This window comes from Oncorhynchus mykiss, chromosome 18, assembly GCF_057628025.1.
Source record: "Oncorhynchus mykiss isolate SJ-2025 chromosome 18, ASM5762802v1, whole genome shotgun sequence".
Taxonomy (NCBI): domain Eukaryota; kingdom Metazoa; phylum Chordata; class Actinopteri; order Salmoniformes; family Salmonidae; genus Oncorhynchus; species Oncorhynchus mykiss.
This window is the reverse complement of record NC_143039.1, coordinates 34,785,526-34,809,738: the sequence shown is the minus strand read 5'-3', so window position 1 is coordinate 34,809,738 and position 24,213 is coordinate 34,785,526. Positions and strand designations below refer to the sequence as shown.

General features: G+C 41.9%; 1 protein-coding gene and 1 long non-coding RNA gene across 5 annotated transcripts in view; one reads left to right on the top strand and one right to left on the bottom strand.

The window, feature by feature from the left end:
- Nucleotides 1-1,059: 1,059 nt before the first annotated feature.
- On the bottom strand, nt 1,060-23,870 carry LOC149975482 (uncharacterized). The gene is made up of 5 exons (XR_016488412.1): nt 23,730-23,870; nt 23,300-23,361; nt 5,000-5,114; nt 2,081-2,147; nt 1,060-1,198 (listed from the first exon to the last, which is right to left on the bottom strand). It is a non-coding gene; the product is annotated as an uncharacterized LOC149975482 (long non-coding RNA).
- Nucleotides 11,032-24,213, top strand: part of LOC110495932 (glycogen synthase kinase-3 beta) — a 45,591-nt gene continuing 32,409 nt past the window's right edge. For 3 of the 4 annotated variants that reach the window (XM_021571463.3, XM_021571464.3, XM_021571462.3), the window contains exon 1: nt 11,043-12,031. In XM_021571463.3, coding sequence (XP_021427138.2) covers nt 11,944-12,031 — 88 coding nt within the window. In that variant the 5' untranslated portion in view covers nt 11,043-11,943. Of the gene's footprint in view, nt 12,032-24,213 lie in introns of all 4 variants that reach the window. The other variant, XM_021571465.3, reaches the window with a different exon arrangement.

Here is a 24,213-nt window from a genome sequence, read left to right as displayed (position 1 = left end):
AGGAATCAATAATCTTTCTTCTGAGGGCCTCAGATAGGTATTTTGACCTTTGCTCGATGTGTTACCACACACGCCCATATGGTTGAGACCAAACCAGACCAAGTTTCTAATCTTTGTGGAAGGCTGGACCCTCCCAAGGTACTCTCTAATGATTTCCTAATCATTGTCACCTGTTTTGGTGCACCTGATCCTAATTTTTGCCATTTTAGGTGACGGTAAAGGTAGGGGCATACACATTTTTTCTGCATTTGGAAATTCCATTTTTGTTTATTTTAATTGCATAACCTTTTCAAAGTTAATGTTTTTGTGTGTGATTTGTTAAATTCGGTTACCTTTATCAATGAATGTGGTTGGAATTTAGCTCAAATATCCATGTGTACAAATATGTAAAAAACACATTAAAAAAAGACCACTTTCCAAAGGGTGTATTTACTTTTTCACATGACCGTATTTAAGTTGTTAAGTTATTTTGTCTTCCATATTGTTGATGAACATGCAAGATAGCAACAACAAATTAAGCATTCCTAATCTTGTACCATGGCCATCCCTTTAACGTGTTCTTATTCCTAATCTTGTACCATGGCCATCCCTTTAACGTGTTCTTATTCCTAATCTTGTACCATGGCCATCCCTTTAACGTGTTCTTAAACAGCTCTTAATTGGGTGGTAAAGTAATCCTGCGGATAAAGACATTGCTCTGAATGCTCTTGCAAAAATCCCCATTTCTCTGTGCCCTGGCTTGCACTCATCAACCCTACAGAACTGAAGTGGCAGTGCCAGTTGTATGATGACACATCTCTATTGAGATACACTTATAGGCGAGTGAAAAAAAATTCCCAGGTCTTCTAATTTGAAGAGAGTGAGGATAGAAGTCGCAGGTGGCAAAGGGAAGTCCAAAGACAATTGTAACAAATGAAAAATAACACCTTGCTACTTTTGTAAAACTATCCATGGAAGGCTCTCCCCATTAATGTTAATCAACTCCTGGAACTGTAGAACTGTAGAATTCTGATATCAGGGAAGTGTTATCTCAATTATGGAGTTGAATTGCTTCATTTATGCATTCCACAGCAATGCTGTCACATTTGTGTCTGGGCTGAAGTACAGTACATCGATCTGGGCACTTTTTTCAGTAGTGTCCAACTGGGAGGCAGCTGCGTGGGAAGATAGTTGAAGATGGTATGGCTCATAAAGATACCTGAGGTAAAAGGATAAAAGAGTTTCTATGGATAAGACAGCACTATGAATGTGTAGAACTGCATATATGGGAATGTGCTGACTACAGTGGGTGGGACATGATACGTGACATTTTAAACTTAATGTGTAAAATCAGTGGTGGAACAAGTACTCAATTGTCATAGTTGATAAAAAAGTAAAGACACTGTACCTTTAATAAAAAATGACTCAAGTAAAGTATAAGTCACCCAGTAAAATACTACTTGAGTAGAAGTCAAGTAGTACATAGTTTTAAATGTACTTAAGTACAGTGGTGGATAAATGACTCAATTGCTATACTTCAAAATAAAAAAGTTAATGCTATAAGCAAACCAGACCACATGATTAACTTTTTTTTCTTTACAGACAGACGGGCACACTCCAACACTCAGACATCATTTTCAAATGCAGCATTTGTCTTTAGTGAGTCCACCAGATCAGAGGCAGTAGGGATTACAACGTGTTATATTGACAGGTGTGTGAATTGGATCATATTGCTGTCTTCTGAGTAACGTTTTAATTCCCAGAACTGTAGTAGCCTATCACCTTTCCTCTTTTATGTTGTGTCCAGGACCTCAATGAATGGAAAGCTGAGTAAATAATGCCCTCTTGTGGTGTAAAAGAGTCATGACACCATCACTGTAAAGTTGCAGCTCAACAGACCACGTGTTGTTAGATCCAGACCCTTTTACTGTCAATGGTTTGATCTTGTGAGTTGTAAGAAGAGGAGTTTTTTTGTATTGTTTAACAAAAACTACATCTCCATGCACAGTGTCAAGAAGAGCCATGTCTCTAGCATATGTCCTTCAGTCTTTCTGGATCAATCAAGAGAAAAAAAGATCATAGCACCTGAAAAATAATGTACCTTGTGTTGACTTGGGTTCTTATTCTTGTCCTTGAGCATGAATCAATGGTAAATTAGCTGTGCGACTCTGTGAAAAGAACATGTCATTACGGTGCTTTGTTATGAGTTTCCCGAATTACATAATTAATATTCTCTGACAAGATACACTCAGACAGAGGCAAAGAGGAATGAGGAGCACACAGACATTGCAGGAGAAAGGATTGTAGCAACCAGGGGCACAACTTTCACTGCCCCCCCACACACACACACATTCTGAAATTGCATTTCTGCCCCCCCCCCCCCAGTTTTATAATTGGAATGTGATACAAAACGAGGCTACAGTGTACTTTAGGACCATGCAGACGCCTGGGGAAATTATTTTACAAATAATAATAAAATGTCCCCCCCACAAAGTTGCGCCCCTGGTAGCAACTATGCTTTGACTGTATTGAACAGCCTCACAAAGAGTCTGCATGGCAAGCTGGGAAAGTATTCCTCAGGTCCTGCCACTGCATGAATGCCAAGTTCTGTCTATGTAAAGCCTAGTAGTTTCACTGAATGACACCTCCCACTGGGCACACACTGGTTGAATCAACGTTGTTTCCACATGATTTCAATGAAGTTATGTTGAACCAACGTGGACTAGACGTTGAATTGAAGTCTGTGCCCAGTGGGCTATGCTTCAGCAGCTCTGTAAATGTAAAAACACTATAATGAGTAGACCTAGCAGGCCTGACTTTACTGCAGCAGTCCACCCAAGTGAAAATATAGAGTAGGTCTAATCAGCACCACTTAAAAGCAGGTGCCCACCCATAATTTTATTAGGCTATAAAACTCTTGGTGGAGTTTCCCTCTGTGGATTTTGCAGTACTCCCGATTGGGACTGGAGATCCTCCTGGCATTTAAAAATGTTGATGGAATATGATTTATGGAACTCGTTGCTGCCTTGGCTCCATAATGACTCAGCAGGAATCCCACTCAATTACCTACACACATGGAGCTAAGCACCTAGTTACTGTGCAAAAAGAGCCTCCTCACTCAAACTCAGTCTCATCTGCAACACCTGGCAACACAATAGTCTCTCGGCAAGCCAACAAATAAAATACAGCAAATCTACAACTTACTGAACACTTTAATGAAATAGTGTGTCTTAGAGCATCAATCAATCTTCTGTCTCAAAATGCACTGTCCCGTTGAACACTGACATAACTTGCCCAAAAGCAAAATCATTATAGAACATTGTAGAGCCATTATTTTTGTTTCAGATTTTCTGCCATACTCCGGACTATGACTCTTTGTTTGGTTAAGGTGTCAGTTTCCATATAGCTATCAAATATAAATGTGACATTACAAAATGTTCAAGCAATATTGCAGGAAAATACATTTTAGATACAAATGTTGTTTGTGAAAATTTACTGGGGAAGGTCAATCAAGTTTTTTTTTTTCATGAATTCAAGACTTTCTGCGTTCCATTAGTCGTGTCTTGAACATCACAAAAAAACTCATATTCATTTCCTCAAGTGTTTTGCTTGACGGAATACCTAGACTTTTATTTCAAAAAGGTTTCTAAAATGACGACATGTCATTGTGACCAGAGATTAGAAATTAGCCATTAGCTTTTCAACACATTAAGCTAAAGGTGGGTGAGAGAGGAGTGGGTCATTAGGAACTTTTAAAATCTTATAACATTTTTGCGGGGTGGGGGGGAGTTTAAAGAGAGATGTGTTGACGATGATAGCTGGAGGCACTGTATTGCTAAGAAGGCAACACTGCTCCCATTATGGATGCAAACTTTTTGTGCTGAATTATGATCGCCAAGAGCCAGCCAAAAGCCTTAGAGACAGACATAAATATAGCCCGCCGCTGCTGTGGGTTATGAGCATGTGCGTTTACAGCACTTGAATCTTAGATCGACTGGATTTCTTGGTCAGTGGGAATGTATGTAATTGTTTTCATAGGGCCTATTACACATTGGATAACTAAATAAAATCACTCATCTAAATCTAATATTTTTTTTCTAGCTTAAATGATCCTGTTGTCCAAGTCCAGATGTGTTTGCCAACAATGCCACCATAAATGGTCTAGCTAGCCTGTGTCCCATGCCATTATAATCTGTAGCATAATGATAGGAACATTTCTCTCCCTTAACATTTTCCATTAAACTTTAATGTGTCCCGCATCTGACATCCTTGAAGAGGATCAACCTGCCTGTTACTCATACTGAGCTTACCTGAAGTAATTCATTGTCTACTCACACCAGGATGGACAATGAATGGATGAATGAATATATCAGGGTGAGGGAAATAAACTACACAGTTTACTTCTGGATTATCAATCAGACGACAATGTATTTAAAGAATGATGTGGTACAGCAACATCATTCCACTTGTGCAGTCTGGCTGGTGCACCCTCACCCTTCATGTCTACATCCTTCATGTAGCCTACCTGGTTCCACCGTTACAGTAGCGGTGTTTTGGTATAACCACTGAGGAAGATAAACCAAGCCAGTAAAAGAGCCATATTACAACCTATGTTGTGATAATTGCGTTGTTTGCTCTATAACCCATTCGTTCATGTGCCACCGTGATATACAATAAGGCAGTGACAGCAAAAAGACAACTGTCACACAGTGGCAGTGTCACGTTCTGACCTTAGTTCTTTTGTTCTTTTGTTACGTCTTTGTTTTAGTATGGTCAGGGCGTGAGTTGGGTGGGTAGTCTATGTTCTTTTTTCTATGTTGTGGTTTTGTGTTTGGCCTGGTATGGTTCTCAATCAGTTCGTTGTCTCTGATTGAGAATCATACTTAGGTAGCCTTTTCCCACCTGTGTTTTGTGGGTGATTATTTTCTGTTCGGTGTTTTGCTTCACCGTTCAGGACTGTTCGTTTTCTCGTTTTATTGTTTTTGTTCAGTATTCTTATTAAAACAATATGGACACTTACCACGCTGCGCATTGGTCCTCCTCTTCTTCCACCCACGACAGCTGTTACAGGCGGAATATGTTCAGCTACACACATACGTTTGATTTATCCCAAAAAACGGAGAGCAACATCTGTCCTGTGAAGTCCATAAAGCAAATATTTCATGTAACAAACAGTTATATCACCTGCAGCATGGTCGAGCAAGTTCATGTTTGACACTTAACTAATCAACTACTGATTTAGAACCACAGAGTTACTACAAGTCAGCACAAAGGCAACAGGAGCACTGCCTCCGCTATTCCAGCACCATTTTAACTTAAGCATCATCAAATCAATAAGGCTATATATGCTTTGTTTAATTCACTGAAAACAAACTTAAAGATACCAAAAACAATTTAGTCCAATCAAGTGGCGATTTTAGCATGCAAATCTTGATGGGGCAAAGCCACTACACTACACTACACTACACAACACTACACTAAACAATACATTCATTGCACTATAATGGTGACAAACGGTGCCCATAATATGAGAGCAGTCTTTTCAGCACCATGGAGTGAATCCTTACCACCGCTACACCTTTCTACCAGCGGAACCTTGTCTGCCAGTGAAACAGTTCATTCAGCCTCCTTTACTGCCTTTAAAAAAAACATAGCTGATACGGCTGACTTGCTTAAACAAATGTGGTTTCTACTGACATTTGAGATGTACAAACTATGAGCAGATTAGGGGAAATGCGTAATTTTGATTAAGACATTACTAAGCAAGCTAGGATGGACGTAGTCAATAAAACTATTTGTTCAGCACTTTTGAAATGTACAGCAACAGAATTCAGAACATGGTCTGTTTTACAATATTCTCCCTGTACACCAAGTCAGAAATGTAGGATAAATAAAGGGGGCACATCATCAGACAATGAAAGCTATTAGAATATTTTATGATTACGTTTCACTAAAACAGGCTTTAGGCTACATGTGCACCATCGAGTCAGAACAGTAGGCTAAGTTATGAGGGAGGAAAGGGACCAAATTATTAGGGTGAGGCACATGGGCTACTAACAGCTTACTACACAACATACACTTAGTATTACTTTCTTGGTTACAGTGTGCATATCTCCCTGGCATATTACTTCATTTATGTAGCAACATACAATACAATACATTTTTGGACTCACCTTGTTGTGCTGTGGTTACTTGAACAGGAAGGTTTTCACTATATATTTTACCTCTTGGGGATGTCATTCGAAAACATAATGTTAACTTTCACTGCTATGCGGATGACACACAGCTGTACATTTCAATTAAACATGGTGAAGCCCCAAAATTGCCCTTGCTAGAAGAATGTGTTTCAGACATAAGGAAGTGGATGGCTGCAAACTTTCTACTTTTAAACTCGGACAAAACAGAGATGCTTGTTCTAGGTCCCAAGAAACAAAGAGATCTTCTGTTGAATCTGACAATTAATCTTAATGGTTGTACAGTCGTCTCAAATAAAACTGTGAAGGACCTCGGCGTTACTCTGGACCCTGATCTCTCTTTTGAAGAACATATCAAGACCATTTCAAGGACAGCTTTTTTCCATCTACGTAACATTGCAAAAATCAGAAACTTTCTGTCCAAAAATGATGCAGAAAAATTAATCCATGCTTTTGTCACTTCCAGGTTAGACTACTGCAATGCTCTACTTTCCGGCTACCCGGATAAAGCACTAAATAAACTTCAGTTAGTGCTAAATACGGCTGCTAGAATCCTGACTAGAACCAAAAAATTTGATCATATTACTCCAGTGCTAGCCTCTCTACACTGGCTTCCTGTCAAAGCAAGGGCTGATTTCAAGGTTTTACTGCTAACCTACAAAGCATTACATGGGCTTGCTCCTACCTATCTCTCTGATTTGGTCCTGCCGTACATACCTACACGTACGCTACGGTCACAAGACGCAGGCCTCCTAATTGTCCCTAGAATTTTTAAGCAAACAGCTGGAGGCAGGGCTTTCTCCTATAGAGCTCCATTTTTATGGAACGGTCTGCCTACCCATGTCAGAGACGCAAACTCGGTCTCAACCTTTAAGTCTCTACTGAAGACTCATCTCTTCAGTGGGTCATATGATTGAGTGTAGTCTGGCCCAGGAGTGGGAGGGTGAACGGAAAGGCTCTGGAGCAACGAACCGCCCTTGCTGTCTCTGCCTGGCCGGTTCCCCTCTTTCCACTGGGATTCTCTGCCTCTAACCCTATTCAGGGGCTGAGTCACTGGCTTTACTGGGGCTCTCTCATGCCGTCCCTGGAGGGGGTGCGTCACCTGAGTGGGCTGAGTCACTGATGTGGTCATCCTGTCTGGGTTGGCGCCCCCCCCCCCCCCCCCCCCCCCTTGGGTTGTGCCGTGGCGGAGGTCTTTGTGGGCTATACTCAGCCTTGTCTCAGGATGGTAAGTTGGTGGTTGAAGATATCCCTCTAGTGTTGTGGGGGCTGTGCTTTGGCAAAGTGGGTGGGGTTATATCCTTCCTGTTTGGCCCTGTCCGGGGGTGTCCTCGGATGGGGCCACAGTGTCTCCTGACCCCTCCTGTCTCAGCCTCCAGTATTTATGCTGCAGTAGTTTATGTGTCGGGGGGCTAGGGTCAGTTTGTTATATCTGGAGTACTTCTCCTGTCCTATTCGGTGTCCTGTGTGAATCTAAGTGTGCGTTCTCTAATTCTCTCCTTCTCTCTTTCTCTCTCTCGGAGGACCTGAGCCCTAGGACCATGCCCCAGGACTACCTGACATGATGACTCCTTGCTGTCCCCAGTCCACCTGGCTGTGCTGCTGCTCCAGTTTCAACTGTTCTGCCTTATTATTATTCGACCATGCTGGTCATTTATGAACATTTGAACATCTTGGCCATGTTCTGTTATAATCTCCACCCGGCACAGCCAGAAGAGGACTGGCCACCCCACATAGCCTGGTTCCTCTCTAGGTTTCTTCCTAGGTTTTGGTCTTTCTAGGGAGTTTTTCCTAGCCACCGTGCTTCTACACCTGCATTGCTTGCTGTTTGGGGTTTTAGGCTGGGTTTATGTACAGCACTTTGAGATATCAGCTGATGTACGAAGGGCTATATAAATAAATTTGATTTGAAATTTGATTTGAAGGTGGCACGGCGGTCCTTCTTGTGGGCTCTAGAAAGAAATCCCGACTTGGAATTCCGAGTTGGACGACCATTCAAAATTACTTTCTGTATTTTCCCAGTCGGAGCTAGTTTTGTCTGAGTTCCCAGTTGTCTTGAACTCACTGAAGTCTGAGATTTCCCAGTTCCGAGTTTCCAGTTGTTTAAAAAAAGGCAGAAGTGATGCTGGATTGACAGCATGGCGAATGTATTGAAACTTTTCTGATCTATAGCGTTACCCCCTTTTTCGTGACATCCAATTGGTAGTTACGATCTTGTATCATCGCTGCAACTCCCCTACGGACTCGGTGAAGGTCGAGAGCCAAGCCGCACTGCTTTTTGACCCACTGCTTGCTGAACCCGGAAGCCAGCTGCACCGCTGTGTTGGAGGAAACTGCAGTGGGGGCTGCAGTGGTGCCTTAGCACTAATTGTTGAATTTACCATTTCCAACTTGTTGTGTAATGTTTATGACCAATGAGCACCCCGATACGCTTTATATATAATTTATCTTCATATGGCAAGGATTGAAAACAATTTGCCAGTAGATTGCCGACTTGATGCATGATGATGACTGCTAGCTTCCCAGCTAAGATTTTGAAAGTATGATGTTGACATGATCAGTCCCAATCAAAGCTATGATAGACATAACATGATCTGATGTAATTTTATCTGTGGCTAATGACCTTGAGTCTTCTTGGATGGGCACTTCTAATGTAAGTCTATGGCAGTAACCAAGGGGCTTGCTGTGACGTAGTGTCCCCATGAGTGACAGAACACTGAGCCAATCACGGAGCAACAAGAGAACATTATCAACCCCTACGCAACGTATTTTCCGTTGGCTGCTCCAACACCACAGAAAGCGCTGAGCTAGGCTAAAACACCTGCATTTTGGAGCTGCCTTACTCAGAAAAAAAAATACATTGTTTGTATGCGGCTTTATTAACTCAATGTTTTTTTCGTTTTTTTTACACTGTTTGCAAACTGATATGTGAAATGTATTAATGACACGTTAAAAAATATATATATATTATAGCTAAACAGGTGTGGCTCTGCCCTGAATGACGGGTTGCCACTGGTCCAATCAATTTAGCTAAATATCATGTGGTAGTCCATGGTACTGATTTATTTCTGTGTGTGTGTAAGTAAAAACACCCTACTTATAAACTAGTTGAACACCAATGCTATCCTCCTCATTCATGTTGGCAAAAAAGATCTATGGCTCTGTCATACAGTACACGTTTCATTTTTGTTGTCATAGGCTACCTAGCCAGAGCAAAAACCAAGCCATGATCGGGGGAAGGGTACCAAAAAACTTCTACAGCATTGAAGGTCCCCAAGAACACAGTGGACTCCATCATACTTAAATGGAAGAAGTTTGGAACCATCAAGACTCTTCCTAGATCTGGCCACCCGGCCAAACTAAGCAATAGTGAGAAAAGGGCCTTGGTCAGGGAGGTGACCAAGAACCCTATGGTCACTGACAGAGCTCTAGGGTTCCTCTGTGGAGATGGGAGAACCTTCTAGAAGGACAACCATTTCTGCAGCACTGCACCAATCAGGCCTTTATGATTGAGTGGCTAGATTGAAGGTACTCCTCAGTAAATGGCACGACAGCCCTCTTGGAGTTAGTCAAAAGGCCCCGAAAGACTCTCAGACCATGAGAAACAAGATTCTCTGGTCTGATGAAACCAAGTTTGAACTCTTTGGCCTGAATGCCAAGCGTCACGTCTGGAGGAAACCTGGCACCATCCCTACGGTGAAGCATGGTGGTGGCAGCATCATGGTGTGGGATGTTGTTCCGCGGCAGGGACTGGGAGACTAGTCAGGATTGAGGCAAAGATGAACGGAGCAAAGTACAGAGAGATCCTTGATTGAAAACCTTCTCCAGAGCGCCCAGGACCTCAAACTGGGGCGAAGGTTCACCTTCCAACAGGACACTGACCCTTAGCCCAAAGCCAAGACAACGCAGGAGTGGCTTCAGGGCAAGTCTCTGAATGTCCTTGAGTGGCCCAGCCAGAGCCCGGACTGTAACCAGAACGAAAATCTCCCCATCCAACCTGACAGAGCTTGAGAGAATCTGCAGAGAAGCATGTAGCGTCATACCCAAGAAGACACTATGCTGTAATCGCTGCCAACGGAGCTTCAACAAAGTACTGAGTAAAGGGTCTGAATACTTATGTAAATGTGATATTTAACTTTTTTATTTTTAATAAATTAGCAAACATTTCTAAAAAATGTTTTTGCTTTGTCATTGTGGGGTATTGTGTAGATTGATGATGGAAAAAACGATTGAATCAATTGTAGAATAAGGATGTAATGTAACCAATTTTGGAAAAAGTCAAGGGGTCTGAATACTTTCCGAAGGAACACATACTGAAACAGAAGGGAGCTGTTTCGCTCGCTTGGATGCTTTCTCTGGTGAGAATCAGACACTTGCCAATTGACGGAAAATTATTAAAAGAAAGCAAGAGACGAAAGGGAATGTTTTTTACATTTGTTTTATTTGTCAAATATTTGGCTAAGTCTGGCTTTCCTTGGCACCCATGAATACACTCTACTGCACCATTAGGTGGTATGTCGAAATACCTTTAAATACATTTTTTCTTGACAGTAGCGGTAGTAGACGCGCTCATCAACGCGCTCATTGGGCGTTCGTTCTCTACACAAAATTTCGTATGGATTCGCTTTGGATTGGTCGACGTGACCTCCTCGCGTCTGATTGAGCGTGCACAATTCGATATTCCCGTAGTTTAAGATTTGCGTAGAGGGTCGTCCCTAGTTACCACAGTCACAAAGTCATAAACCCCGCCCATTTCTAAAATATATTTTCTTAAAATGTTTTTTTATCCTTACCGTATACCTAACCATGGCCTGTAATTAAGACCAAAAATGTATGTTTTCTTTTAATGAATCTTTACAATAGGGGCACATTGACTTTGTGGCTGTGCTATCTAGTGGAAATCGTGAAAAGAGATTCACCCACTCAATAGTTTAAGTAATTTGCGTTGTTCTGCTCGTAGTCTGACAAAGAGAAGTAGCAGACAGAGAAAGAAGGAATCAAAGGAGAATTTCAGATTTAGTGGAGCTGTATCATAACTATTTTCAACAAAACATTTGCGATAGTCTTTCACGTCGCCGTCAGCCAGCAAGGACTATCCACAATTGCTTCCGTGTTTATGGGGGCGAAGTTGTCACTGAAACGTCCGTGCGTTTCTTTCGGCCTAAAATCGTGAATTTTGTTCATTTGTGTCCGATTTGAATGTTGGTCGGTCTGAGACTGGGAGCCGCCATGGCTGGTGCTGTCGGATCCTTTAGTCTCCATATAAGAATATGAAGATTTGTTATTGGACCTGATATTGGTTTCTTTGGGGAATCATTCAATGTAAGCAGACTTGACGTTCATGCCACTGTATGTAGCCTATTCCTGTTTACCGTTGTGTTTAAAAAAAAATGTACTGGCAACTTTGAGAGGCCCAATTTATGAGACACCTATCTCAGGACGTTATTTCATAGAATGCCTTTATAACGTTAGCCTAGGTAAGTGAAAAGAACATACAAAATAAAAGGAATGACAGATTCTTGCTGAATGTGGCTGGACGACAGCTCGAGACCTGACACAGCTGACCGGTTCGAAATTAGTTTGCTAGCTAGCTAGCTGGCTGGCTAGTTCGTGCTAGAACGATATAAGAAGAAGCAGACCTCTATCGTGGAATTAGCTACCAATTATCTTTTAAGTCAAAGACTAATAGAACTGGAAAGTCAAAAGACTAATAGTACTGGGAAAAGTACGATTCGACTGAAGACGAAGCGGGGATATCTTGGATTGGAATATGTCGGGTCGGCCCAGAACCACCTCCTTTGCGGAGAGCTGCAAGACAGTGCCGCAGCCCTCAGCATTTGGCAGTATGAAAGTCAGCAGTAAGTATGACCATAGAGTTAAACGCTAGTTTACGACAACAAAAAATCTGAAATGTTCTCTGTGCTTTTTTTTGTCATAATATTCTGCTGCTGCTATTATGAGAAAAGGGTAAATTATTGATATATTGAAGTGGACTAAGCCTAGCCTAATTCACATTTAATACTGAAATGCCATATGGGTCCACACATTTTCAGACAGTAACGTTACTCTCCCATTCACTGTCCAAGTCATATGCTTAGTTAACCGTTGTCACCTAGACCCAACCAGTGCACTTAGAGCCACCGTCTGGCATGACGTTATTAGCATTATGTCTGGGATTATTGAGAAACGTGATCATAAAAAATGTAAATGGATGGTAAGATACCATTGGAGCTTTCCAAATGATCACTGATCATATTATTAACGACCATAAAATAGCCTAGATGCAAAAGTATGTTTGCTTGTAGTGCTCAATGTGTAAACTAGTCAACATGCCTAGTGGCAGGAGGAGTGATCACTGCATTTGAGCCTTACCTCTACTTTAGAGATTTACCCCTTGATTTTTGGGAGTATTGAAACAATGGATTGGTGAAAGAGCTGATAGGGCATGCCTAGGGGAACACTGTCATGTCCAATCCACTCATTCCCCACCCTGCAGCTCTGAGGCAGACACACCATGGGTAGTGTTGATTGAGCTCTCTCGGGTATCGAGCAGGGTTAGGTCAGATGAAGCCCCGGGGCTGCAGAATTAATCCAGACCAGTAGATTGGAGAGCCTACAGTATGTACTGCAGGTCGGTTTTGCTAGACTGTTGGGTCAGGTGTCACCCACAGTATCATTGGTCTTTGCCAAAGGGTTTGTGAAAGTGGGATAAAAACCTAAAACGCCACTTAACTTTTCTGTAGGATTCCATTGTAGCTCCATTTCATTATACTCGCATCTAATGCCAATATAAGATTGCTTGGTTCATCAAAATAATAACTGGCACATAGAAGCATCAGCCTTTCACCAAATTCATTGATCTTCATCTAAATTCTCCATACTGGATGCTTTTGCTGCATAGGTCTACTTCTAGTAAAGCTTCAACATCTGGTAAATGAGGCTAGTTCTGACTACTACTACTTTTGGAGCTTCACACACAGCCAGCCAGGTCACACAGCTCATCAGCACTTTGTTCAGCTCAATAATTGACAAGTTGCTCAGCGCATGGAGAGCTGCTGGCCCCTGCTCTGCCGTGCAGCATCAGCAGACCCCAGAAAATGGGGGCAGCACCAGGACTTTCTGATTGGTCCGCAGAATCGGGTGTCTGCCTGCGTCTCTGAAGGTATCCATGGTTGGTCATATGACTCCAGTCAGTCCTGACCTGCTAGTGCTTTTTAAAATGTCTGTCTACTGAAAAGCCTGGTCAACCCTTGGAGAGCAAATAACTGTCTCGTTTCAACACATCGACTTAATTACTTTATAAATGGGTCAAAACCAAGTTCCCATCTTTGGAGAGTCATCCTGTTTATGTGTGCACATAAGATGACAGTGGGCTATGCTCTTTTCTCTCACATCAGTGTAGACTTACAGGGCTTGACATTAACTTTTTAGTCACTTGTCCTAGGACAGATTTTTTTTTACTTGTCCAAAATATCAAGTCACTTGTCCTCTTTACAAAATACAATACATATTTTTTACCATAGAGAATCAGACAAAAATGTAGGCAACATGCTTTTTACATTTTTTACGTTTATTATTATTATTATTATTATTATTATTATTTAGGCATTTTTAAGGCTCTCCTGGAGGATGGTTGGCCCCCCTTGGTAGCCTATAAAATATTGCAACATTACAATGACAACCAAGTACTTGTGTTTTTATGAAATAATTCCCTCCAGGGCTCGAAATTAAGAGTGTCCCGCCATCCCTGGGACGATAAAAAAACATGCCTACAGTCCAAAACAGACTCTGGGACAGTTATGGGACCACTGCACATATATTTTTTTATAAACAGCAATGAGGCTGATGCAGCAGGTCAGACCGTTTAGCTTAAAATGCTGATAAATATTTATTACTTCATATTATATGCTCAACAATACGCACATGGCTGTAGGCTATGCATGAATGTTCCAAAATGCAATAAGGGGGAAAACACTGTGCGTGCGGTACGCTTTTGAGACAATCTGTTTAATGTGACGGAGATGAAAATATCCTTTAGAAATTAAGAAATAGGGGAGTTTTAAAGATGCGTCAACTAGCATGGGTTACTATTATGACTAGAATTATGCCTTTGGCTGCTGGACAATAAAACTAAGTTGATTTGAAAACCAATGGAACATGAGAAATGCTGGTTTCAATAGCATATTAATCAAGCCTTTAGACATTAATGTTAATTATCCTTCATTATATTTGTCAAACATGACTGGCGTTTAACTTATATTTATTTCATTAAAAGTCTCATTAAAGTTTGCCTACATTTTCTGCCGCCTTCCTCATATCAGCACCGTTTTGGACATTAGACTAGCCAATATGCATATCACCTACATTTTGAAATGTAAACATTTTGAAAATGAAAAATTGATTTGAATATTATTCTGATCGAAGTAATTGTTTGATATTGTGATTTATATATATTTTTTACTAAAATCTATATTTTTACTTGTCCCGGACAAGAGGACAAGCGTTAATGTCGAGCTATGCCTTGGTGTTTGTTTGCTGATGTACAAATTAAAGAACCTGGACAAAGATGTTGGGAAATAGCTCACCATAAGATTACCTTTTTAGCCCTCATTTATATTCGGAGAAGGCTTTGCCCCCTAGTGGTGTATTACATAGTCTATTGTGTACTAGCCAAGAGGAAATGGAAATGGGGATCTGGACAAGAAAGCATCAGATGTAATGTCCAGCTGGGGAGAGGAGGAGAAGGAGGACGTGAAGGCTGAGTATGTGAACATGGACGGATGACTGGGTGATATGCGGGTGGGTGAGGTGGCGGCATTGATCATAATTAGATATGTTCTCCATATGTTCTCCAAGGGAAACGTTCAGTAGGCACCAAACAGTTGAAAACAGAGTAAACCCTAATCTTTGAGCAGGTAGCCTTGCGGTTAAGAGCGTTGGGTCAGTATCTGTAAAATCGCTGGTTTGGAATCCCAGAGCCGGCAAGGTGAAAATATCTGCCGCTCTGCTCTTGAGCAAGGCAGTTAACCCCCAACAACAACTGTTACCGGGCGCCAATGACGTGAATGTAGATTCATTTGGATTAAATGCGGAAGACACATTTTATGTTGAATGCATTCAGTTGTGCAACTTACTAGGTATGCCCAATTAGAAATACAAATCTTCATTTGTTTGCTATGGTGAGTCCTACTGAACATTAAACATGGTAATGAAGGTCAGTTGACATGCCTTGGGCTGCGTTTACACAGGCAGCACATTTCTGAAGGTCAGCTTTGAAAAAGATCTAATGTGAAAAAACCTGATGTGATTGGTCAAAGGACTAATTTAGGAATTGGACTGCCTGTGTAAACGCAGCCTTGAAGATGCAGTTAAAACAGCTGATAAAGAACCCTAATTGATTTGGGAGTCTACTGAAGGGAAAAGTACGTTTAAAGTCCTCATCTAATTGGATCATATGAGAAGACCAAAGTCCACCACATTTTCAAAAATAGCCTTTTTATGGTTGGTTCAAGTCATCATATATTATTTACCTCCATATGTTATCATCAAAAGCGCCTAATTTGTCTTATTCTTCCATGTGGCCTTGCGTTATGCTGTAACCTGTGAGATGCTCATAAAGAAGAGAGGTGCCGTTACGTAATTCCATTTCAGCTGCCCTTGATCCACTCTTAGTAACGCTTAGGGGAGAAAATTGGAGCCAGATATGAGACCTCAGCAGATCCTTCAAGACTGTCGCTAGCTGCCTGGCTCGTTGAATTGGCCTTTTTTCCCCCCCGCACCGACTCACTCCCCTCTGAATGAAAAATAGGATTACATTTGCTGTTTATTCTCAGCAGGCTTACTACGACCCGACTGTCACAAACATGCCAAGGGTCTTGTGACCAGTTCAGTGAGTTGTGCGTCTCCTCTGGTGTCCTGTTTCCTTCCTGTTGCTGAGCTACTGCTGCTCCGGCGTCAGGGCTTCTCCCCCTGGCCTTTGGGATTAACTTCGCTGGTAAGGAACCTCAAATAAATCAATGTCCTTATTGGCGGTTGTGCCACCGGCATACATATATTTGACTCGTGCACATGGTAGTCTTGACATCAGCTAATGTAGCCATAAGCAAAGTATAGCTGAATATGCACATTACATGTCAATGAAAAGGGTTTGGGATTTTGTTACATCCCCCAGGTGTTAAGCCCTTGGTCTCAGTGTGTGGGTTATGTCTGTGTTTATTTTGCGGGATTGGCCTCACCTACAGGGCAGTATTTTGGGCTGAGTGTGTGTATGTAGCAACAGAGAAGCATCCTCCGCTTACAACACTATACTTAGTGGCACGGGTGCTCTTTCCCTCCCCGTTGTGCTAAACCGCACCTTATCAGAGGGAATCACGTGCTGACTCACCGTGGCAGAGGCACTATGGCAACCTACAAACCAAGCAGCGTTAGGATACGTCCTCACCTGGTTGTGGTTTGTGTTGGAGAAGGAATGCCAATGTGTTAAGACACATTCTCATAAAAAAAGCTGAAATTTATAGAAATGATGAATTTCTGTCAGTTGATAGCTTATGAGTATTGTCCATCAACATTCTGAATGACGGCAAGAAAAGGCTGGTTCCACCCATCTCTCACAGCTAAACTGAAAAAAGTTTAGGGAATTGGATGATAATAGCAATACTTTCTTTAAAAAAAAAAGTAAAGGTGGCTCTGTATGAAAAAGGTTGTTCACAGCCTGTGTGTGTCAGAGAGATTTTGGGTGGGTGGGAAATGTGCCTGTGTTGTCACAGGCTCTGCTCTGACTCATCACATAGCAAAGTGCTGAGCCGGTATCGGAGCCGGTATCGGGCTCCTCGTCACTCTGCTCACTTTGTTCTCCGAGGAACAGCTTTTGATCCAAAGGCCCTAATCAAACATGCTGTAAGGCAATGTTGAATACTCACACACCCACGCCTACAGTAGTATCACTAACTTGTTTCAGTTCTCTTCACACACACACACCAGCTTTTGGCAGCATTGGGCTAAGACACAAAAACACACGCCTTTCCTTTACAGGATTGCTCAAGCAAATCAAACCCTCATTGCATTCATCCCCTCGCCACGTTGAAGTGAGACATTATTCCTAGTGGATAAGCTGTTGTGTGAGATGAGCTTCACTTTCTCCCCAGTGTACTGCCCTGCTACAGTGCGTGCAGAAGGTAGACACTTGTAATATAACGGCTAACCATATAGTGCTCAGGCCCTGCAGGCCTGCGCTCCAATCGTAATCGCATTTGTCTGTGTGAACGCATTGGTCTCAGTCTGTCTGCTGAACGTGGCGGTTGGGAACATGGCCCCAGATCTGAAGAACTGGTATTAGCAGCATCATGATGCAACTGCAAACCTAGAACAGCTTGTGGCTCGCTCGCTTGCTTAGTTACTCGCTCTGCTTCCTGCCCCCTCTGAGGAGTTTCCAAAGCAGCTGGCCATGAACAAAAAAAGTATTTAGCTGAAATCTATACTGCAGTCAATGACAGTACTCTGTGAATGCAGGGTTGGGTAGGTTACTTTCTAAATGTAATCTGTTAGTTACTAGTTACATGTCCAAAATTGTAATCAGTAATGTAATTTTTGGGATTACCCAAACTCGGTAATGTAATCTGATCACTTTCAGTTACTTTTGGATTACTTTCCATTAGGCATTAGAAGAAGACAAATTATCTATGAAATGTATTTGGCATCATCATAGTGGTCTCTGACTTGGGCCTTGTTTCAACGCTGAATTTAATGTCATTGAGAAAACAAAGGTGCGATAATATATTTTTTCACAAACATACTTTCTGAATGTAATCCAAGAAGTAATCGAGTTTTTCAAGTGTCTGTAATCTAATTACAATATTTTAGCTGGTCATGAAGCTGGTTAGTTGTTTCATAGTCAGATTACATGTAATCATTTACTCCCCAACCCTGTATTTGTGTGAGGAGGACCGTTTTGATTGCGAAGCTTGTTTTCAAGAACTGAGTGACCAAATGGCAGCTGTGTCTCTGAAACCAGATCTCTATCATTTCCAACCTAAGAGCATCATGTGTCTGTGTCCACTTGTTTGCGTTGCCTGCAAGTCTGTGTGAATGGTTCTCAGCTTGCATCCCTCCCTGCGTACATTTGATAATGTGCATCTGGGTAGTGTATCGACTCAGTGTTGATAATGGTAGCCAGTGTGATGTTATGATGATAGTGTGAGTCAGTGTACAGAAGGAAATGAAAGGCTTTGATGTAGCTGTTGACGTGGGCCGAGCCTCTGGTCCCTGTGGGGAGGGGAAATGGCTCACCACCAGTCAGGCTTTGGAATGTGCGAGGAAAATGTAGGTATCTGTGCTCAGAACTCGGTCCTACCGGGAACACATTACATGAGTTCTGCAATCCAAGAGGTTTCGCATTACCTTTCCATTACACAACTCTGAGAAATGTCTAATTGAAAGTTGTAAGATGCCTGGCTTTCATGTGTAGCTCATAGCATAATGTTATTCATGCTATGGAAAGTGTATCAGTGACATAACAATTTCAAACATAATATTTTCATAGTATTAACCCCAATGATTTTTATTTTTTATTTTTATTTTTTATTTTTTTTATTTTTATTTCACCTTTATTTAACCAGGTAGGCAAGTTGAGAACAAGTTCTCATTTACAATTGCGACCTGGCCAAGATAAAGCAAAGCAGTTCGACACATACAACGACACAGAGTTACACATGGAGTAAAACAAACATACAGTCAATAATACAGTATAAACAAGTCTATATACGATGTGAGCAAAGGAGGTGAGATAAGGGAGGTAAAGGCAAAAAGGCCATGGTGGCAAAGTAAATACAATATAGCAAGTAAAACACTGGAATGGTAGATTTGCAATGGGAGAATGTGCAAAGTAGAAATAAAAATAATGGGGTGCAAAGGAGCAAAATAAATAAAAAAATACAGTAGGGAAAGAGGTAGTTGTTTGGGCTAAATTATAGGTGGGCTATGTACAGGTGCAGTAATCTGTGACCTGCTCTGACAGTTGGCGCTTAAAGCTAGTGAGGGAGATAAGTGTTTCCAGTTTCAGAGATTTTTGTAGTTCGTTCCAGTCATTGGCAGCAGAGAACTGGAAGGAGAGGCGGCCAAAGAAATAATTGGTTTTGGGGGTGACTAGAGAGATATACCTGCTGGAGCGTGTGCTACAGGTGGGAGATGCAATGGCGACCAGCGAGCTGAGATAGGGGGGACTTTACCTAGCAGGGTCTTGTAGATGACATGGAGCCAGTGGGTTTGGCGACGAGTATGAAGCGAGGGCCAGCCAACGAGAGCGTACAGGTCGCAATGGTGGGTAGTATATGGGGCTTTGGTGACAAAACGGATTGCACTGTGATAGACTGCATCCAATTTGTTGAGTAGGGTATTGGAGGCTATTTTGTAAATGACATCGCCAAAGTCGAGGATTGGTAGGATGGTCAGTTTTACAAGGGTATGTTTGGCAGCATGAGTGAAGGATACTTTGTTGCGAAATAGGAAGCCAATTCTAGATTTAACTTTGGATTGGAGATGTTTGATATGGGTCTGGAAGGAGAGTTTACAGTCTAACCAGACACCTAAGTATTTGTAGTTGTCCACGTATTCTAAGTCGGAGCCGTCCAGAGTAGTAATGTTGGACAGGCGGGTAGGTACAGGTAGCGATCGGTTGAAGAGCATGCATTTAGTTTTACTTGTATTTAAGAGCAATTGGAGGCCACGGAAGGAGAGTTGTATGGCATTGAAGCTTGCCTGGAGGGTTGTTAACAGTGTCCAAAGAAGGGCCAGAAGTATACAGAATGGTGTCGTCTGCGTAGAGGTGGATCAGAGACTCACCAGCAGCAAGAGCGACCTCATTGATGTATACAGAGAAGAGAGTCGGTCCAAGAATTGAACCCTGTGGCACCCCCATAGAGACTGCCAGAGGTCCGGACAGCAGACCCTCCGATTTGACACACTGAACTCTATCAGAGAAGTAGTTGGTGAACCAGGCAAGGCAATCATTTGAGAAACCAAGGCTGTCGAGTCTGCCGATGAGGATGTGGTGATTGACAGAGTCGAAAGCCTTGGCCAGATCAATGAATACGGCTGCACAGTAATGTTTCTTATCGATGGCGGTTAAGATATCATTTAGGACCTTGAGCGTGGCTGAGGTGCACCCATGACCAGCTCTGAAACCAGATTGCATAGCAGAGAAGGTATGGTGAGATTCGAAATGGTCGGTAATCTGTTTGTTGACTTGGCTTTCGAAGACCTTAGAAAGGCATGGTAGGATAGATATAGGTCTGTAGCAGTTTGGGTCAAGAGTGTCACCCCCTTTGAAGAGGGGGATGACCGCAGCTGCTTTCCAATCTTTGGGAATCTCAGATGACACGAAAGAGAGGTTGAACAGGCTAGTAATAGGGGTGGCAACAATTTTGGCAGATCATTGTAGAAAGAAAGGGTCCAGATTGTCTAGCCCGGCTGATTTGTAGGGGTCCAGATTTTGCAGCTCATTCAGAACATCAGCTGAGCAGATTTGGGAGAAGGAGAAATGGGGAAGGCTTGGGCGAGTTGTTGTGGGGGGTGCAGTGCTGTTGACCGGGGTAGGAGTAGCCAGGTGGAAAGCATGGCCAGCCGTAGAAAAATGCTTATTGAAATTCTCAATTATGGTGGATTTATCAGTGGTGACAGTGTTTCCTATCTTCAGTGCAGTGGGCAGCTGGGAGGAGGTGTTCTTATTCTCCATGGACTTTACAGTGTCCCAGAACTTTTTTGAGTTAGTGTTGCAGGAAGCAAATTTCTGCTTGAAAAAGCTAGCCTTGGCTTTTCTAACTGCCTGTGTATAATGGTTTCTAGCTTCCCTGAACAGCTGCATATCACGGGGGCTGTTCGATGCTAATGCAGAACGCCATAGGATGTTTTTGTGTTGGTTAAGGGCAGTCAGGTCTGGGGAGAACCAAGGGCTATATCTGTTCCTGGTTCTAAATTTCTTGAATGGGGCATGTTTATTTAAGATGGTTAGGAAGGCATTTAAAAAAAAATATCCAGGCATCCTCTACTGACCGGATGAGATCAATATCCTTCCAGGATACCCCGGCCAGGTCGATTAGAAAGGCCTGCTCGCTGAAGTGTTTCAGGTGTTAGGGGCCAGTCAGTGAGTCCCTTATAGGAATGGAGGGAGGGTTGGGCTGTCAGTAGACCAGGGCTCTCCAACCCTATTCTTGGAGAGCTACCCTCCTGTAGGTTTTTGCTCCAACCCTAATCTAGTGCACCTGATTCTAATAATTAGCTGGTTGATTAACTGCTTCAGGTTAGTTACAACCGGGGTTGGAGAGCGAACCTATAGGAAGGCAGCTCCCCAAGAACAGGGTTGGAGAGCTCTGCAGTAGACCATTGAACTAATGGATCTGGTCATGTGATCAAATCAAATGTTATTAGTCACATGCGCCAAATACAAGTGTAGACTTGACCGTGAAATGGTTACTTACAAGCCCTTAACCAACAGTGCAGTTCAAGAAGAAGAAAATATTTACCAAGTAGACTAAAATAAAAAGTTATAATAAAAGGAACACAGAAATAACAATAACGTGGCTATATACAGGGGGCACCGGCACCAAGTCAGTGTGCAGGGGTACAGGCTAGTTGAGGTAGTCTGTACATGTAGGTGGGGGCGAAGTGACTATGCATAGGTAACAAACAAACACAGCGAGTGTACAAAAGGGATGCGGGGAGGGGTCAATGTAAATTGTCCGGTGGCGATTTTATGAATTGTTCAGCAGTCTCATGGTATGGCTTGTGGGTAGAAGCTGTTGAGGAACCTTTTGGTCCTAGACTTGGCTTGCCGTGCGGTAGCAGAGAAAACAGTCTATAACTTGGGTGACTGGAGTCTCTGACAATTTTATGGGCTTTCCTCTGACACCGCCTATTATATAGGTCCTGGATTAGAGGTCAACCGATTAATCGGAATGGCTGATTTAATTAGGGCCAATTTCAAGTTTTCATAACAATCGGAAATCTGTATTTTTTTTGCCGAAGATTTTGCTGAATTTTTTATTAATTAATTTTTTCACACCTTTTGTCTAGGCAAGTCAGTTAAGAACACGTTCTTATTTTCAATGACTGCCTAGGAACGGTGGGTTAACTGCCTGGTTCAGGGGCAGAACGACAGATTTTTACCTTATCAGCTCAGGGATTCAATCTTGCAACCTTACGGTTAACTAGTCCAACGCTCTAACCACCTGCCTCTCATTGCACTCCACGAGGAGCCTGCCTGTTACGCGAATGCAGTAGAAGCCAAGATAAGTTGCTAGCTAGCATTAAACTTATCTTATAAAAAACAATCAATCAATCATAATCACTAGTTATAGTAGTTGTACATAGTTGATGATATTACTAGTTTATCTTGCATGTCCTGCGTTGCATATAATCGATGCGGTGCGCATTCGCGAAAAAGGACTGTCGTTGCTCCAACGTGTACCTAACCATAAACATCAATACCTTTCTTAAAATCAATACACAGAAGTATATATTTTTAAACCTGCATATTTAGCTAAAATAAATCCAGGTTAGCAGGCAATATTAACCATGTGAAATTGTGTCACTTCTCTTGCGTTCATTGCACGCAGACTCTGGGTATATGCAACAGTTTGGGTCGCCTGGCTCATTGCGAACTAATTTGCCAGAATTTTACGTAATTATGACATAACATTGAAGGTTGTTCAATGTAACAGCAATATTTAGACTTAGGGATGCCATCCGTTAGATAAAATATGGAACGGTTCCATATTTCACTGAAAGAATAAACGTTTTGTTTTCGAAATAATAGTTTCCGGATTCGACCATATTAACCTTTCTGATCTCCCCATCCCGGATCCGGGTTCGTGAATACAGACTCAAGCTCATTACCATAACGCAACGTTAACTATTCATGAAAATCGCAAATGAAATGAAATAAATATGCTAGCTCTCAAGCTTAGCCTTTTGTTAACAACACTGTCATCTCAGATTTTCAAAATATGCTTCTCAACCATTGCAAAACAAGCATTTGTGTAACAGTATTGATGGCTAACGTAGCATTTAGCATTAGCATTCAGCTGGCAACATTTACACAAAAAAACAGAAAAGCATTCAAAAAAATAATTTACCTTTGAAGAACTTCAGATGTTTTCAATGAGGAGACTCTCAGATAGCAAATGTTCAGTTTTTCCTGAAAGATTATTTGTTTAGGACAAATCGCTCCGTTTTCTGCATCACATTTAGCTATGAAAAAACCCCTGTATCCAGGATTGTGTAAATCTATCAGCAAGCTCATTAGCATAACACAACGTTAACTATTTATGAAAATCGCAAATGAAATGAAATAAATATGCCATCTCTCAAGCTTAGCCTTTTGTAAACAACACTGTCATCTCAGATTTTCAAAATATGCTTCTCAACCATAGGAAAACAATAATTTGTGTAAAAGTAGCTAGCTAGAGTTAGCATTTCGCGTTAGCATTTAGCGTTAGCATTAGCGTTAGCATCCAGCACGCAACATTAACAAAAACATAAAAGCCTTCAAATAAAATCATTTACCTTTGAAGAACTTCTGATGTTTTCAATGAGGATACTCTCAGTTAGATAGCAGATGCTCAGTTTTTCCAAAAAGATTCCTTGTGTATTAGAAATAGCTCCGTTTTATACATCACATCACACAAATTCAGTCCTCAAAACGCAAACTTTTTTCCAAATTAACTCCATAATATCGACTGAAAACATGGCAAACGTTGTTTAGAATCAATCATCAAGGTGTTTTTCACATATCTCTTCATTGATACATCGTTCTTGGACACATGCTTTCTCCCCTGAATCAAATGGTAAAGTAGAAGCAGCTGGCAATTGCGCACCGAATTCGACGCAGGACACCAGGCGGACACTTGGAAAATGTAGTCTCTTATGGTCAATCTTCCAATGATATGCCTACAAATACGTCACAATGCTGCTAAGACCTTGGGCGAACGACAGAAAGTGTAGGCTCATTCGTTGCGCAATCACAGCCATATAAGGAGAGAATGGAAAA